The sequence below is a fragment of the Monodelphis domestica genome, chromosome 7, assembly GCF_027887165.1.
Source record: "Monodelphis domestica isolate mMonDom1 chromosome 7, mMonDom1.pri, whole genome shotgun sequence".
NCBI classification, from domain to species: domain Eukaryota; kingdom Metazoa; phylum Chordata; class Mammalia; order Didelphimorphia; family Didelphidae; genus Monodelphis; species Monodelphis domestica.
In genome coordinates this window covers 61,947,619-61,967,088 of record NC_077233.1, presented here as the reverse complement: position 1 = coordinate 61,967,088, position 19,470 = coordinate 61,947,619, and the positions used below count along the sequence as shown (strand labels likewise).

At 38.0% G+C, this 19,470-nt stretch overlaps 1 protein-coding gene across 5 annotated transcripts in view; it reads left to right on the top strand.

Moving 5' to 3' along the window:
* Positions 1-19,470, top strand: part of MGLL (monoglyceride lipase) — a 214,903-nt gene that overhangs the window by 153,453 nt on the left and 41,980 nt on the right. For all 5 annotated transcript variants that reach the window (XM_016424527.2, XM_056804741.1, XM_016424529.2 and 2 more), the window contains 2 exons: positions 16,894-17,030; positions 18,673-18,783. In XM_016424527.2, coding sequence (XP_016280013.1) covers positions 16,894-17,030; positions 18,673-18,783 — 248 coding nt within the window. The remainder of the gene's footprint in view (positions 1-16,893; positions 17,031-18,672; positions 18,784-19,470) is intronic.

Genomic DNA, 19,470 nt, shown 5'->3' with positions numbered 1-19,470 from the left:
GAGGGGGTCCGCAGATGCTGCCTTCTTCTTCCTGTCATCTCCCTCCAGCTTGATCTGAGGCTTCACTTTGCTGGGGTTACTCGGCTCCTCCAGGAATTATCCTCTCCAGGACTCGTTCTTAACCCCTCCAGAGCCAGTTCTTTACCCCTCCGGGTGCTCTCTCTGGGTCTCTGTTTGAGTCCAGTCTCCAGGCAACAGGGTAAATCCATCATCCCTCATAGGGGGAGGGCTGCTGATAGGTAACTAATATTAGTACAATGTGCGGGCAGCAGGGTCCCTGTTCTTTCCCCAGATCTTGCTGTAAAGTAGCGCGATTTCTCAGCTTTCTCAGCTTTCTCAGTGGCTAAAGCCATCGGAAATATGTATTTTCCGATGGCTTTAGGCAACCCTTGTGTTTTGGTCGTTCGACCCCCGCTGGGGTTGTGACCCACAGGTTGAGAACCACTGATTTAGAGTAACTGAGGCAAACGGAGATTAAATAATTTGCCCAGGGTCATACAGCTACTTGATGTCTGAGGCCAGCTTTGAACTCAGATCTTCTTGACTCCAGGTCCAGTGTTCCATCTCCTGCTTCAGATAGCTGTGAAAAAAAAGTTTAGCCTTTTCATGTGACAACCATTAAAATACTTTAAAGTATTGTTCAAATCTTCTTTTCTCCAAGCTAAACATCCTTCATCCCTTTTGTGGTCCTTCATAGAGCAGTCTTCAGGCCCCCCACCATCTTGGTTGCCATCCTTTAGATGGACTTCAATATGTTAATGCCTTTTCTAAAAGTTAGCCCTTAGAATTGCTGCAGACATTTTCCTTCCCAAACCCATACTTCTCTTGATGCGGCCTCTCTTTAGCTTTCTTGCAAACCACATTGCTCCATTGTGCTACAATTGGGTTTTCAGGCCACTAAAGAACCCAGATCTCTTTCCTCAAAACAACAGTCAAGCCATTGCCTCTCCCATCCTGAACCTATGAAGCTGATTATTGAAACCAGAGTGTAGAACTTTCCATTTTTCACTACTAAATAATTAAATTTCGTCTTCGTAGACTTGGCTTCATTATCAATATCTTCTACCTTATCAATATCTTCTTATATTCCAACTTTGCCATCTAGTGTGGCAGCTATTCCCTCCTCACTTTACATCATCTGCACATCCATCTCTGGACCCCCAGCTCAGGGCACTTTCGACTTTACTGGACTGCTTCGCCCCAAAGCAGCTATAAGTGACTATTGAAATATTCAAGATCTTTCTGAGAAAGGAGGAGCATTTCTCACTATCCCTTATCACCCATTCAAGACTTTAGCCACTCTGTCCACCAAAATTCCCTGAATGTGCCCATCTCTGTTATCCATCATTACTCAAGATATTAGAAACAGAGGTTAAGAAGGGAAGGATATTGTAATAGAAAAAAAAATCTAGTCCCAGGTGTAGATATAGTATTTATATATTATATATAACATATAATATATTTATATATTATTTAGTTTTAGGCAATAATGGGATCTCCAGGTTCTCCTATAGAGACTTAGGACTAGAAGAGAGCATACGAGAGGTGCATTATCTTGTGGTTCAGACCCACACAGCATTCACTAGCTTCATGGGAGCAGATGAACCCCCTCCTCCCCAGAGGAGTGAGCACTTCCCCTCTGGGCCTGAGGCCCAGGCAATGTTGTCCTCCTGTTTTCTTAGCCCCTTATCCCTTTGCCCATAGACTCTGGTTTTATCTGCCAAAAATCTGGGGATTAAAGGCAGCTTCATTCAAACACATTTCAAAACGAAGTGATCGTAATGAAAGACCCAGTCCAACAAACCTACTCCATCCTTGTCACTGGAAATGCAAACTCCCAGAATGAAGTGGTCTACTTGGGAATGGGAGGCAGAAACCCAGGCGCTCACTTCAACATTAGATCTTTGCCAATGAAGGTGAAAGGTCCTGGCGAGGCAAACCAATGTGTTCATTAGTGGGCTCCTAAACAAGCCTTTCAAACAAAGGCAGCCACTGAGAGCCAGTTGAATTCTACAAGTAGGTGGCCCTGAACTCTCCCCCACAAGTAGTAGGAAGATAGTGAATGAAAAGAAGAGCTCACATCCCAAGTGAGATTGGAGGATTTGTAACACATTTACCCTTAAAAGAGCCCTGTTAAGGTATCATTAAGCCTATTTTTCAGATAAGGAAACTAAGGGTCAGAGAAGTAGTAGAGGTTGGAGCAAAGGGGTTTTGGCTCCAAGACTAGCACTCTTTCCATGGTACCACATTGCTTCTCCCAAGGAGTTGAACTAGGCCTCCACCATCAATCAATCAGTAAGCAAAATTACTGCATGCCAAGAGACAGACAGGGTGGCACAGTAGCCCAGGCACTGGGTCTGGAGTCAGGAAGACTCATCTTGCCTCTGACCCTTAGCTGTATGACCCTGGGCAAGTCACTTAACTTGTTTGCCTCAGTTTCCTCTTCTATAAAATGAGCTAGAGAAGGACATGGCAGAAAACCACTCTAGTACTTTTGCCAAGAAAACTCCAAATGGATCAGGAATAATTGGAGATGATTGAAACAATTGGACAACAAGAACTACTACATGACAGGCACTGAGGATACAAAGACAAAAATAAACAACCCTTGCCTTCAGATAGATAGATAGATGGATGGATGGATAGATAGGTGGATAGGTAGATGGGTGGATGGATAGATAGATAGATAGATAGATAGATAGATAGATAGATAGATAGATAGATGGATGGATAGATGGATAGATAGATAGGTAGATAGATAGATAGATAGATAGATAGATAGATAGATAGATAGATAGATAAGCAGATAGATGATAGATGGATGTCTAGATAGATAGATAGATGACTAGATGGATGGATGGATAGATAGATAAAATGGATGGATAGATAGATAGATAGATAGATAGATAGATAGATAGATAGATAGATAGATAGATAGATAGATAGATAGATAGATAGATAGATGGATGGATGGATGGATAGACAGGTAGGTAGATGGATAGATAGATAGATAGATAGATAGATAGATAGATAGATAGATAAGCAGATAGATGATAGATGGATGACTAGATAGATAGATGAATAGATGGATGGATGGATAGATAGATAAAATGGATGGATAGATAGATAGATAGATAGATAGATAGATAGATAGATAGATAGATAGATAGATAGACAGACAGATAGGTAGATGGATAGACAGACAGATAGATAGATAGATAGATAGATAGATAGATAGATAGATAGATAGATAGATAGATATGCAAAATATAAACATAATAAATACAAAGTAATGAGAGGAGACACTAGCATCTGAAGGGATCAGGAATGTTCTCATGTAGACACTGGCCCTTAAGTGCAAATCTGAAGGAAACTAGAAATTCTGAGATCAAGATGACGAAGGAGTGCATCCTAGACATGGGAGGCAGACCGCTAAAAAACCCCAAGAAAGGATAAGGCCTGTTATATGTAAAGAACAGCAATGGCAACCTATAGGGTATTAGTGAATTTTCTATCTTTGCAATTTAAGTGTGATCCAGGTTTTCTCCTGGGCACTCTTCTCTTCTCTGTCCTTATCATTTCACTTGGTGATCTCATTAGCTCCTATGGTTTCAATTATCATCTCTCTGCTGATGGTTGTCCGATCTAATTATCCAACCCCAACCTCTCTAACCTCCAGACTTACATCTCCAACTGCCTATTAGACATCTCAAACTGGTTGTCCTAGAGATATCTTAAATTCAACACATCCCAAACTGAACTTACTGTCTTTCTTCTTAAACTTGCCCTGTTTCCATATTTCCCAATTAATGTAGAGGGCACCATTATGCTCCTTGTCGCCCAGGGTCAAAAATCAAGTGTCACTCTTGGCTTTACCTTCTTAACATCTCTTGCATGATGTCTCCTTTCCTCCTCTTTTACTGCCACCAAGCTGATGCAGGCTCTTTTCACCTCATGCCTGAGCCTCCCTCCCCTGAAGTTTCTCCCCACTCCAGGCCATCCTCCACTCAGCTGACAAGCTAATCTTCCTAAAATACAGATCTGACCATATCAGTCCCCATTCAATAAATCCCAGTGGCACCCTCTTACTCCGAAAATCAAATAGCAAATCCTCTGTTTGGCATTCAAAGCTCTTCACAGCCTGGCCCTTCCTACCTTTCCAGCATTCTTACCATATTACTTCTCACCCACCCCACAAACTCTGTGATCCTGTGACACTGCTGTCCAGGACTCTGGACATTTGCAGTGGTTGTGGCCAGTGCCTGGAATGCCCTCCTTCATCATCTCTGCCTTTGTTTCCCTGTCCTCCTTTAAGTCCCAGCTAAAATCTCATAGGAATACAGATAAAAACATATGATTTATTACTTGTTTATTTGGGCATATGATTTGGGGTTTGGGTTTTATAAGATTACTCACTTAAAAAAGGAATAATATGGAAGGAAATATTTTGCATGATAATTCATGTGTAAATCAGAAAAAAATAAATAAATAAAATCCCATCTTCTATGAGAAACCTTTTTCAAACCCCCTTAATGCTAGTGCCTCTTCTTTCTTTATTTTTTAAATGCTTCTGTCTTAGAATCAATATGACATATGAGTTCCAAAACAGAAGAGTAGTAAGGGCTAAACAATAGGGGTTAAGTGAATTGCCCAGGGCCACCCAGCTAGGAAGTATCTGAGGCCAGATTTGAACCCAGGACCTCCTGGCTCCAGGCCTGACTTTCTACCCACTGAGATACCTAGCTGCCCCTCTTCCTTATTAATTATCCTCAATTCTACCTATACAGATTTTATTTGTATATAATTGTATATATCCAAATATATATGTATATATCCAAATAAATATATATATATTTATATATGTATAAAATCTCCCCATATTAAAATATCCAAATAATGTAATAATAATATAATAAAATATAATATATCCATATATATATATATATGAAATCTCCCCAATTAAAATGTAAGCTCCTTGGAAGCAGGATCTGTCTTTTGCCATTTTTTTAAAAAACCCTTACCTTCTGTCTTAGATTCAGTACTATGTATTGGTTCCAAGGCAGAAGAGCAGTAAGGGCTAGGCAGTTGGGATTAAGTGACTTGCCCAGGGTCACACAGCTAGGAAGTATCTGAGGTCAGATTTGAACCAGAACCTCCCATCTCCAGACCTGGCTCTCAATCCACTGAGCCACTTAGCTGTCCCTTTTGCCATTCTCTATAACCTCAATGCTTAGCACATAGTAGGGACCTAATAAATGCTTGCTGATAATTCTATCCAAGGATTGTACTCACTTTAGCCTGCAAACCCAGTGTTCAATTATTTGAGGACACTAAAGGGAAACAAACAGATAAAATAAAGGATAACATGAAATCGCCATTTAACTATCAAAGATGACTTTTTATTGGAAAATCCTATGGAATGAGCACAGAAAACCTGAGAAAGCAATTACGTGGACTATAAGGAAGGCTTTCTTGAAAGTAGGAATTGGCCACTAAAATGCTATTAGAGGCATTCCTATAGACACTTTAATTATGAAAATTTATACATATGCCTAAAATACAATATATAATGTAATATGTTCTAGTATGTATAATATGTACATGTAGCATAACATAATGTGATAAAATGTAATTAATATGTAAATAAATTTTAACATTCCAGAGGTTTATTAAACGCCCACTGCGTCCATAGTCTTCTCTCCCCTCTCCATCTTCTTCATTAGGCAATGGATGCGATTATCCTTCTCAAAGGCAAAACTAGTGAAGTCTGAGCTGTGGTGAGTCCTATCCAGCTGGAAAGTCTTTGGGTCTGTGTCCTGGTAGTAGATTGCATGGCTGTTGTCCGAGGTCCAGCCTAGCTAAGTCTAGAGAGGCTCGCCACCCAAATGGATAATATATTTTGGCCCTAGCACCTCTTGAAGACCATTTTAAGAGTTCATGAAGTTGCTGCCTTTGTCATCGGAGAGAGCACACCCATTGCCTAAATCATAGACCCTTGATTTTTGAAGTAGACATGAACTGGCTTGGGATAGGTACTAGAAAAGAGACAAAACTTGGAAGATGTATATAGTGCCTTCCCTCAGGGAGGTTACCATCTGATGTCTGTCCTCTCTCCTTAAATTCATCATTGGACCCTGGGTGCTTGTTCCCAATTGGGAACAAGCCTTAGCCCTGGGATACCTTGAGTTCAAATCCCATCTCAGCTCCTTTTTTGCTCGGTGACCCAGAGTGAGTTACTTCCTATTTCTGACCTTCAGTTTCTGCTTCTGGGATATGAGGAGACTGGACTCGAGTCCCTTTCAGATCTAACCTTCTATGATTCTGGGAGCACCAGCTAAAACCAGTGAAAACTCTAGGCTTCCAATTCTCCCAAAGACCCTGTAGGGAATAGAAAATGATCTCTCTTCTTTTCTCTTCAGCTTATTAAATCTGCCACCACTGCATCATGTGTGATTCTCATCTCACTGAAAGCCTCTTCTAACATAATTAATGTGTCCCTTAAGCAGGCTCTGTTTTAGAGCACTTTTTATTTGGCCGTATGAGTTAATTGAGCAATTGGTATGGATGGAGCATTTTCCCCTTTGATTTCCCCTTTAAATGTCAGGTCGGAATCTTTCATTCCTTACTGTGAATGTTGTCCAAAATGGCACCTAGACACTAAAATCAAGTTGGACTCTGGGACCTTAAAGGGATAGTTAGAACATGACCTCATGAACATATGTGAGGAATTTCACTTTCAACTTAAGAGGCCGTTTCCTTATTTGCCAGATTCTGTTCCCTCTTTGTCTTACCTCAAAGTTCTAGAGGTCAAACAGTCAAGACTCTCATTTGCATTGAAATCTCCCTTTAGTACTGTACAAGATTCCTCTCTCCTGCCTTTTTTTCTAGAGGTTTTTAAGCTCCCTATAAGTCAGTGAACATGTGGGATGCAGTAATCTAAAGATTGCAGATGAGAAGGTCTTAAAGCCAAAGTTCCCAAGTGAAATTTGAAGCCCAAGCTCCAGTCAGTTCTGACCCTTTGGGGTAGCTTCGCTTTCTTCAGTGGCCCTTCAGCCTGCAGGAATAATTCCTCTTGAAATGAAGAGGAAAGAAGTGTCCATTGAACTAAAGTAAATAAATAGCCTGCTAAGGAGCTAATAATTGTGCCCTTGATTTATTCCAATGTGGTGGATTTGAACAAAGTTCAAAGAGCAAAGTCCTTGAAAATACGAATGTTTTTATTTTGTAAAAGAACAAAAACTTACATATGATTTGAAGGGGTGAAAGTTGGAATGGCCACCCAAGCAGGTAACATAAATCTGGTTTCCTCGGATTTATGGATATTTGGGAAGAGATAATTTTTATGCTTAGAAGAGTATACCTTGTCACAAAGAAGCAGATAGAATGGAATGAAAAATGGCAAAGCACTATGTGGAAATATGAGAGTCTGAATGATGGTAGAGAGAGTTTGGGTGAGGATTAAAGGAGAGAAAAACAGATGGAATATTACCAGAGATGCATAAATACAAACCACTTGGCCAGATGGAAGGAATAGATGATTCTTTCAAAATAGAGTTGACAAAATGGGCACAGGGGGAACATGAACTCAATTCTGCTAGAATGGTCATTTATTCAAACAGAGCATCTGATACTTGCCTTGTGCCCAATGTTATCTTTCAAAAGGCAGAGGAAGGTGCTGAAGCAGCAAGATAGAGAGGAAAGAAGACTGGTTTTGTGATTTTAAAAAACCGGGGTTAGGATCCTACCTCTATTCTTTACCACTTGTGTAAATGTGAGCGGGGCATTCCATCTCTGTAGGATTTGCTTATCTCATCTGTGAAAAGAAGGAATGATGCAAAATTTGTTCTTATAGTCCTTTACTAGTTCTAGATCCTATCTGAGAAGCTACTACTCCAAAATTACCTGACCATCCGGGATGAATTGATTGGGGATATGGAAGTGGCACTGATCATGGGACTATGACCGTACTGTTTTAAAATCTGTCAGTTATTTATGTAAGGACTTACTGTATGCCAGTGATTTTTCTCTGTGTAAGGAATACCAAAAATGGCAAACAAAACAAAAAATCATGGACAATGGTCCCTGCCCTTAAGGACTTCTTCCCATCAGTCTGATGGGAGAATAACCTATAAATCAATAGGCATATATATATAAGAATATATAAGAATAGTTGGGAAATTACCTGAGACACAACTCATGCAGAAATATGCTTTATATGACTTCATATGTCTAATGGATGTACTGAAAATAGAAATAAAAATTTAAAAAAAGAAACTGAAAATAGAAATAAAAAAGAAAAAATAACTGTTGAGGGTTTGGCACTTGGAAAAGCTTCCTATAGAAGGTGACATTTGAGCCGAGTTGAGAAAAAAACAAGGAATTCAATAAGCCTGCTGAGAATAGTTGGGGGCATGCCCTTGGTTTGAGGAAGACATATTTCTAAATGATCAAAGAAAAATATATATATGATCCTATTAACCAGTGTCTATCAGCGGGGATGTGACTCACAAGGAATGGAGAGCCTGAGCAGTGAAATTCTAGTCAGGGCGATAAGAAGAAGCATTTAAAGAAATGAGCAGCGTAGCTACACAGAGATGTGTCAGAGGTCAGGTTTTAAACAAATGTGCAACTCTGAGGAAGGGAGTCTGTATAATATCCAAGGATAAATATAAAGCTGACACCAGCCTGAGAAAATGTCAGAAAAGTCAGGATGTCAGAGAAGTTAAAATCTATAATAATAGTTCTAAAAACAAGCCCCCAAATGTTCTTTTTAACTGTATTTGTAGCTAAAAGGATGAAAAGGGGGTAGGACTACTCCTCAGGAAAGTGTCACTAGCAGGTGACAGAAGGATGAGCTATTCAGCTCCTTTTTAGGTTAACTCCCTAGCAAGGAGAAAGGTCTTAAAACTAGAAAATTTGTTGAGCCAACAAGGGAGCAATTTGATCAAAATAAATCAGGGGATTACAAGAGAGCACCTACTTAGTTCAGCTCCTACTGTGTTAGTCAACAAGAAATTTATTAAATGCTTACTATGTGCCAGGCACTGTGCTATTTGCTGGAGTTTTAAGAAAAGGCAAAGACGTAGAGGAGTTCACATTCTAATTGGAGAGAAAACATAAACAACCAGATATATAATTTAGATATATACAGTGTAAATGGGAAGAAAAGGAACTAGGGGAGTTTTGTGAGTTTGGGGAGGGTTTTGCACCCAGAAAATCCTTTTGTAGTAGATAGGATTTAAGTTGAATCTTGAAGGAAGCTGCTAAATCCAGGATATGGGGAAAAGGAGAGAAATCATTGCAGGCATGGAGGGATAGCCAGTCCAAAGTTTCTTTAATGGATAATTGAAGCATCCAGGGCTAGAAAATGCTCAGAGAAATAAGCTCAGAAGATAATCTCATTTTTTTATTATCATCTGCCTTTCAAGTCTCTGTCTTTTCTTTGGGAGCATCTATTTAGGATCTCTCTTGTTCAAGGGATTCATTAGTAAAAGTCCACAAAGAAATGGAAGCCTGCTCTGGCCCCTACATCTTTTAGGCCAGATTATGAGATTTAAGTTGATGAACTGAAACTGAACATCAGAGAAAGCCAACATGATGGTTGGGAGAGAAAGAGGAAAGAAGAAAGGTGATGTTTCATTCTAAAGCAGATCTATGATCATGCTTCGTTCTTTCATTCATTCACTGAATCTATCAATCAAGAAATATTTATTGAGTACCTACTGTGTGCTAGACACTTTGCTAAAAGCTTATATGGTTCTATTTTCATTAAATATGTTCTAAAGCTACAAAATGGTACCTTCAATTGTCATGTCAGCAGACCTGCCAAAAGTGTAAACCCATCTGATGAGTGCAAATTAGTCTCAGTGTGAAATGCCTAGTTGAATTCATCAAGAATTCCACTTCAGGCATGAGGTAGCTTCAGGTGAAAGCAACACAGTGAGAAGTAAAACATAGGAGCTATATTTTCACTTCAGTCATCCCTTTTGAAAGGTAACATGGTATAATGGATAGTGTTTCAGGAAGTCCTGGAAACAAGGGCTACCTGTGTAATTGTGGAAAAGCCACTTCTAGTCTTAGTACCCCACACTGTCAAATGAAGATGAGTTGCCAATCTGCATTGATAGAAAGTTTCCCTTTCTTGAGTTCTTTGTGCCATTGAAATCACAAGTCAAAAAAAAAGTTTTATTATTCCTTTCTTCTTCCTGTCTTTTACTCTTCAAGTATTTCATCATTCATTATTAACATCTTTTATTTTATCTTTGAAAAAAGGCCAGTTAAAACTAAAACCAAATAGACTTTGCTGATTTCAAAAGAAATGGGAAAGAGAGATGAGAAGGGAGAAAGAAGGAAATGACTCTACCACTAACTAGTTGTATAACTGTGGATGACTTACTTTATAAGATTACAAAATTTTGATTACAAGATTATAAGATTATAAGATTTAGAAATGGGAAGAACCTCACCAGTTATTTAGTCCCACACCTTCACATTACTGGTAAGTAGGCCTAGATGCAGAGATATCAAGTGATCATTCAAAAGTTACATGACCACAAAGTAGCAGAATTGAGATCCAAATTCAGGCTCTCTGACTCCAAATCCAATCTACAAAACTACCTGTCTTCAATTGTGAATTGAGGGAATTGGACAAAAATTTCATAACAATTTGTCTTGTATGGAGTAGTTGGTTAAATGGCTATCATATGAATGAATGAATCATAGACTTTCAGTGACTTGTAAAGATAATAAACAGCTTAGTACAAGAAGGTCAAAGCTTTACCCAAGTAACAGGCTCCCTAAAAGTTAGAATGTTCTAAACAGAAGTAAGTGACTCTGTGAATTAACAAGAACATATTAAAACAAAGTCAAAAGACTGAAAAAAAATGGAACAAAATGTAAATTATCAAAAACAATTGACCTATAAAGCAGATCAAGGAGAAAAATAGCTAAGAATCTTTGAAATACCTAAAAGATGAAGCAAAGAAAAAGAGAAGAGTTTGGACTCTGTATCTTCAGAAATCATGAGTGAAAACTTACTAGATCTTTTAGAACCAGAGGACAATGTGGAAATGGAAAGAATACACCAGTCATATCCTGGGGGGGAGAAAAGGAAATGAAAACAACTTCAGGAGTATCATAATAAAATTCCAGAGATTCCCGATCAGAGAAAAACATGCTGTATGTAACCAGAAAGAGTTCTGGTATGAATGGGCCACAAGTGAAATCACACAAGATTTGGCAGTTACAAAAACAAAGGAAAGAAGAGGTTGGAATATTCCAAAAGGCAAAAGATATAGGCTTACAGCCAAGAATAACTTACCTTACAAAGTTGCATACACCTTATAAGGAAAAAAATGTGAGGCTTTAATGAATTAGAGAATTTTCAAGCATTCTTCTTTCTTTTTTTTTAAGAATATTGCTGAGCAAGATGCTTTTAAATGTGCAAACACAGGAGTCAGGAAAAACATCAAAGAGTAAATACATTTGAGCAATTGGAAAAGCCATCTAAGAATTAAATATTTGCATGCTAATAGGGAAAGAAAAAACAAATGTCCATTCAGAACCCTAACATCACTAAAGGTCATAGAGTTAAATAATAAAGAACCTGAAAATTGTTTTGTTATATTGTGATTATTCTAAAAGAAGGAAGAAAAGGGAGCAGAAAAAAGTAATATACTAAAGGAAAAAGGAGGAAGGGGGAATTTGCTAGTCCACATAAACAAGGTACACAAGGTTCACAAGAAAGAAATTATACAAATAAGGAGGAAGCAGAGAGTAATTCTCACTTAAACCTCACCTTTATCTGAATTTGTCAAAGGAGCATAGAACACACACACACACACACACACACACACACACACACACACACACACACACACACACATTAACACAAAGAGTTTCTTGTAGAAATGCACTCAAATTCGATGGAGAAACAAAAGGGAAATATAAAACACAGGAGAGGGTGAAATAAGAAAGTGATTAGTTGTCAACCTCAGATTGTAAATGGGGTTTTAAAAGGGAAAATATAGATATTTATTTGTGATTGGCATCTGAAGAGGGAAAGAGAATAGGTGCAAGGAATGGAAGCAGATTTAATCAATTATGAATCACTAGTGCTAAGCATACTCCTTTCTTACTACTTTCTTTGTAAGGGATAGGGCAAATAGAGGGAAACATATAAGAGAATAAAATGAAAGGAAATACACAATTAACCATCACATCATGAATGTGAATGGAATGAACTCACCTATAAAACAAGAGGATTATGTTTATAAGAAACATACTTGAAATGCAAAGATTCACACAGAACTAAAATAAGGGACTATAATAAAATATTATACTTTAGCTGAATTTTAAAAGTTCTCTATTCTTTCCCTACTCAGAAAAATAACCACAGGTAAATATCTATTTTTTTCTTTCTCTCTACAATTTGAGGTTGGAGTTGTCTGGCTTATGACTAAGGCAGAGATAGAATACTTAAAAAGATAAATAGAGGGACTACATTATAAATCAAAGACAATGAAATAATATCAGTATTTAACATATATTCAGCATATGACAGCATTTCCTGCTTTAACTGACACAGAATAAAGTGAGTAGAACCAGGAAAACAATTTTTACAATAATAACATTGTAAAGAAGAACAACTTTGGAAGATTCAAGAATGCTGATCAGCAAAAAAGACCAACTATGAGTCAAGATGAAGTAGATTACCCACCTCCTGTCAGAGAGAGAATAGACTGAAAGTGCAGAAACACATTTGTTAACATAGTTAATGTAAGGATTTGTTTTACTTGACTGAAATTTTGTTGCAAGCGTTTTGCTTTTATTATTTTTATTTGCTTGTATTTTATTTTTGATGATGGGGTCTGAGAGGCCAGAGAAAGGCAAGTAACATCATTCTCTTTACCCCAACTTCCTGAAAAAAAGAGAAGAGAATGGAAGGAAAGAATCAAAGACAAGAAGGACAGTTTTTGCAAATTAGATGTTAAATTAATCATATACTCTTTTTTTACAGCAAACTCCCCATAATAGAGATTTGGTTTTGTGTGCAATCTTCTTTTGGTTCTATAACATATAAGGAAATATTTATTTAAATTGGTATTTGTTAAGTTCAGAATAAAATAAATAAAATTTTAAAAAACGAAACACTTGTTGGTACGCCAATTCTAAGTCTAAGACCTATCATGGTGCTAAATTGGAAGTCTTTTAAAAACAATGTACAGAGGATTTCCTGTTGCTTTTATGTTGAACTAATGTTATCTATAGGGGAAAGAGCACTGGGTCTGGAGTCAGAGGATCTGGGTTCATTCAAATCATGACTCAGTCGTTTACAAACCATGTTCCCTTATTCAAGTAATATCTCCTTTCTAGATTTTTAGTCTCATCTCTAAAATGAGTATGTTTCACTACATAACCCCTAAGGTTCTGCCTAGATTTTAACCCTGTGATCCTAAATTTTGTCTTTACCATGGTCTATTAAGCTTGTGACTTTGAGCAAATTCCTCTCTCCGGATCTCATTTTGCTACTCTGTAAAATGGTGAAGTCGACCAACTGATCTGTGAAATCCCAACTAACTGTTAATATTTATGAGTTATATAAGTTGGATTCCATTTTTCATTGACAGTAAACAAAGTGACATGGTGATTGTAACAACTATAAAGGAATGAGACTATTTCCTCTCACACCTCCAAGCCTGTCATTCCAGAGCAGAAATTCTTAACCTAGTTTGTGTCACAGACCAATCTAGCAATCTGATGATCATTATTTTTAAAGACATAAAATAGGATACATAGTATTATGATAGAAATGGAATTTGAAATATTGTAGATTAGACAAGGTAGAGAGATAGATAGATGGCTAGATATGTTTATATAGACTCCACGTTGAGAACCCCGGGGCTAAAAATATCTTTTAACTCTTCATGTGGTTTATTTATTTTATAAATAAGAATGATCAAAGTGATTCCTCCCTCCAGGGGTGTCATGTGACTTAGTTAATATCCCTCCAAGATCTTTGAATGAATGATTTTGAAGAGAGAGATGATTTCTCCCAGATGTTGCCTCTGTTCACCAAAAATCTCTGTCTCCGCATATTTCAATTTTCAAATCATCCTATCAGCTGGTTTCTCCAGTGGCACCAGGAGGCAGCAGCAGCCTCATTGTTTCTATAGCAACTAATGTACTTCAAAGAGGGGAGAGTAGATGGGAAAGAGGGAGATGACAAAGAGGAAAGAAACAGCACAAATATGTGACATTAAAAAAAAAAAAGACCTCCAAGTAGGACAGAGGGTGGCCTAGTTTTATTCTCATCTTCTTAGGGAAGACTTCTTGCAAACATACTTGCCTTTATCTTTTTAAGCATATTTTTTTTCTTTTCATTGAAAGCTGCCCAGTGAGCAGGCAGAACTGGGTCCTCTCCCAGTGAGAGGTTAATGTCCTAACAGGACAATTGGGAATAAGGCTAGGGAAAGACTCAAGGTAATTCTAGGCATTATTGTTGTCTTATCATCATTATCATCATCATCACTCTAGTACTTCAAAAGATTCAGCACTTCATCACCCCAAAGCAGGCTTCCTGATGTGCTGTATCTGAATAATTCCCCCATTAGTGACCAATCCCTTTGGCAATGAGCCTTCTTGAGCTTATTCCTGATTCTTGTTCTTCCAATCCTCAAATGGCATGCACACCATCTTTTATTAGGTCATTTCTGAACACCTTTGCAGCTTCATAGAACCTATCAGAGTTAGGTTTCTTTGGTAGAACTTTTCAGGCAATCTAGGGACATCATTCTGCCACAATGTGTAAAAGGACACCCCGATATTATTATTACATTGTACTACGCTTGCGATTTCATGGATACAGAGTGATCCTGGTGAGGTATTCCTTCTACTAAGGCAGATTGACCTCTCTAAAATTTATAGTCTTAGTGAGGACACTAAGAATCTGGGTCACTTAGCCAATAGGTGTTTGAGGTGGGATTTGAACCCAGATCGTCTGGACTCTGTGATATTGAAATCACTTTAAAATACTGATATATATTAATTTAAGGTCACCAAGGAATTCACTTATATAATTCCTAAATGAAACACTCAAGTCAGCTGCCAAATTTTTATGGTGTTTTAATTACAACAGGAGGAAGAAAGTATTAGAGGGAGAGAGAGAGAAAGAGAGAGAGAGAGAGAGACAGACAGACAGACAGACAGAGAGAGAGACAGAGAGAAGGAAAAGGGAGAGAAGGAAAGAAGTTTAACTCAGAACCACTCTGGCTCAGGCTGAGCCAAAGCAGGTATTAAGGCCTTAGATAGCCAAAGCAGGGAAAGGGGATCAGTCCTTATCACCCATGTGACCAATCTGAAGAAAAGCAATCTGCAGGGCTCCTCCAACCTTAAGCACCAGCCTCGAACTGCCTCTAGCCCTCCTCACAGGAAGTCCCAAGAACTCCAGAGGCTGTTCTCTACCTCACTTCCTGCATATCACATGTGCCAATGGTGGCTCTAGCTTGACCTAGGACCACCCAGAGGTCTGTCCTTTTTTTGCAATAATTAAATCTTGAGTTTGCTGCAGCCCTTCCTAACCTTTTTACACTGAGTAGGGTGGAGAATGTGGTTTCCAAGACCTGATTCTGTTATTCCAAGTATTTCTGTTGTTATTGATCAGGAAATAGCTAAATCTGAACTTCTAAAAAATGGTCTGAATAAGGTGGAGTAGTTTTGAAATTCACAACTCCAAGATTAATTCTTTTTCTGCTATGCTATTATTATTATAATAGGATAAAACAAAACCACATTTTGATGTCTCACTTTGGTACAAAGGTAACCCTAATGTTGTTGAAGTCTAAGTCATTCTGGAAAGGTATTAAATGTGAACCCAATAATAAACTTGATGCCAATCTCCTGAGGACTGGATTAACTAAACTGAGAGGCTCATTATCAAGTCATCCAAAGAGTGCTGAAATTTTAAGATGCAATAACTCTCCAAGTTCAATATCAGCATAAGACTGTTGATAGAGGTTTTGGAATCAAGGACCTGGGTCCTATCTCTGTCACCAACTATTTGGATGACCTTGAGCTAGTTACTTCACCTTTCTAGACTTCATTTCTTTATCTGCTTAAATAAGGGGATTGAAATAGATAATTTCACAGGTCCCTAGGCAGTGAGGTGGTACAGTAGCAGGTAGATTGCTAGGCCTGGGGATGGGAAGACTTCAGTTCAAATCCATCCAAAGACACTTAACTAACTGTATGTCCTGGGCAAGTCAGCCTTAACCTCTAACTGTCTGTTTCCTCAAATGTAAAATGAGCATAAAAATAGAACCTACCTCCCAGAATTGTTATCAGGATAAAATGAGATAATGTTTGTAAAGTGCTTGGAACATAGGCACTTAATAAATATTTCCTTCCTTCCTTTTTTCTTTTCCTTCCTTCCTTCCTTCCTTCCTTCCTTCCTTCCTTCCTTCCTTCCTGCCTGCCTGCCTTCCTGCCTTCCTTCCTTCCCTCCCTCCTCTTTTTCTTCTGTTTTCCCCTAGATTTAAGATCTTATAACCACCTTGTAAGGCCCTCTAGGCCTTATGTTTTTATTTGTATAGGTGAAAGAGGTATACATCCACAGAACCACAAATCTTTAATGTATTAAGATAAGCATCCTTTGATCACTGTTATCCTTTTTTTCTCTAAATGGTGCAGAAAATAAGTGTTTTCAAGAAACTCTTCAATCTCTTTTTTGCTCCCACCTGATTATTAGTCAACTGATATCTTTTAATGAAAGAGAAAACAATTATAGGTTTCAGCCATTAGAGAACTAAATTGCCACCATGGTCAACATGAGGACTAGTTTCTTTCTACCGTTTCATGAGACTTAGTGATATTCCATTTTATTTTCTTTCCTTTTAGTTGGCCATGGGCAGAGCGAAGGTGAGAGGATGGTTGTGTCTGATTTCCATGTTTTCGTCAGGGATGTGTTGCTCCATGTGGATCTCATGCAAAAAGAAAACTCTGAGCTTCCCATCTTCCTTCTGGGGCATTCCATGGTAAGCACACTCTGATGTGATGATGGTGGTAATAGAGAGAGATAGACAGACAGAGACAGAGAGTATATATAGAGTCCACAAAATGTTTTATATCTGTTATTTCACAATTTATAATAGCTACTCAGGGGCATTTAGGTAGCACAGTGGATAGAATGCCAAATCTGAAGTCAGGAGGACCTGGGTTCAAATTTGGCCTCAGATACTTCCTGTGTGACCCTGGATAAGTCATTTAACTACATTTGCCTACCCCTTGCTCTTCTGTGGAGTTGTTACTAACATAGAAAGGAGGAATTTTAAAGAACAACTGCCACTTTTCCAGCAGAATATAGAGATTACAGTTAGAAAGAGTTTTGAACTAGCAGTTGGGGGACTTTAGTCCAAATCCTCTGTAATTTGGAGAAAGTCAGCTAACCTTCCTAGATGCCAATTTCCTCATCTATAAAATAAGGGTCAAGATGGTCTCTGTGTCTATTCTCAGCTCTAAATCAATGATCCTTTGCTCCTACAAGCATCTACACTCCAATAACCCGGTATGGGAAAACAAAATGGATGAGGAAACGGAGTAGAAAGGGAGGAGCCTTGCCTTCTTGCCCAAAATTCTCTCCTCCTGGCTTGTACAGCTCTCTTTGTATCCCACGTATTTTGTGTTCCCAGATAGTTTAATGCTTGTAAGTCAGTGCCAGATTCACAGCCCTGGAGATCAGAGTCCTGGCCATGGAAGTAGGAGAGGAGTTTAGTGTCTAAGCTTATTTATCTTCAGTGCAGAAACTGCATGCAAGGTTGCCAGCAAGTATTCATTGAGGTGATAGGATTTGGCTGTTTGGGGATCGTCAGATCATTTTTTAAAAACTGTCTTGGTTCCACCAAGTCACCAGGGCTTTTGAGTAGCAATCAAATAATACTTTCTGATCACTACAAGCCAGAAAGGAAAAGTGTCTTGATTATAAAGAGAGGATTAAATGTGTTGATTGTTTTCAGTCTTGCCATTGTAGAGTTTCCCAGTAGAAGTGGGAACTAGAAATAAAGGGACCATTTGTATGAACTTTTCAGATTTGATCCAAGGAGACCTTTGGACCAGTGTAAAGCCCTTGACACATTATAAATGTACATTACACTTTAAAATCCTGTGCCAATTACTAAGTGCCTGCTCCTTGGAATCTTCTTTCTATTTCATCAGACAAACTGGGCATTGGTCCTTCAGTAGCAGGAAGCTGACCGAGTGTTTTTTCTTGGGAACTAAGTTTCTGTGATCTTTACTAAGCAAGCAGTGTAAGCACCTCCCTTTTCTGATCTGATTACTAAAAATCTCACACCACCCTGACTGGGACTATGCCAGATTTGGGCTTGAAATAAAGTGTAAATGTGTTATTGTTTAACTTGCAGCCCACAAGCAAGAACTTTATTTATATCTCTCTGAAATGTTTGCTCTTGGAAAACCCAGAGAAAAACATTTGTAATAAAATAATTGTAGTCCTAGTTTATCCAACATTCCACAGCTTCTAGTCCAAGGTAATGTCCTTTGTTCATACCCTTGGCAAATATGGTTAGGGTTAGAGGTGTCATTGGTGCCATCCCTTTGAAATATCACCTGCTGCCTAAAACAGATGTGCAATTAATGAAGTCTGTTAACTTTTCATTACAGGGAGGGGCCATTTCAATCCTAACTGCTGCCGAAAGACCAAATACTTTTTCTGGCATGGTGTTGATTTCACCTTTGGTGGTCGCCAGTCCAGAATCAGCAACAACTTTCAAGGTAAAAGAACATTTGGTTCAGTGAGACACTAACTTATTGCAGGTTCATGGAGTTAATCAAAAACTTTTTCTTTCTAGTTAATATTTGCTTTGATTTTACATATAGTTACAGACACAAACAATTTCAATTGCTATTACTGTGATATCTAAGGCCAAATATGTTTTAAAAGTCTAAAGAAAAATCATTTCTTGATGTCTTTTTTGTTTTATTTATATATTTTTTTTATTTTTCCCAATTATATGTGAAAACAAATTTTCTAACTTTTTTTCCTAAAATTTTGAGTTCTAAAATCTATCCCTTTCTCCCTCCCCTTCACCTTCCTAAGACAGCAAGAAATTTGATCTAGATTATTCTTGTGCAATCATGATACCTGGTATTTTTTTAAAGAGTAAAATGTCATATATTCCAGATTAATTAATCATGTTAACCATTAATGGATTGACTCCCAGTGAAGCATTTACTAACATGTTAGGTATAAACACCAAATCTTTTATTTAGAAAGGAAAGAAGGAAATACACATTTATCTAGTGCTAACTATGTGCCAGACATTATGCTAAGGGCTTACAAATATTATCTCATTTAATTCTTACATCAACTCTGGAAGGTTGCTACTCTTATCTCCATTTTATAGTTAAGGAAACTAAGGAAGACAGATTTTCAATGACTTACCCAAGGTCACAGAGCTA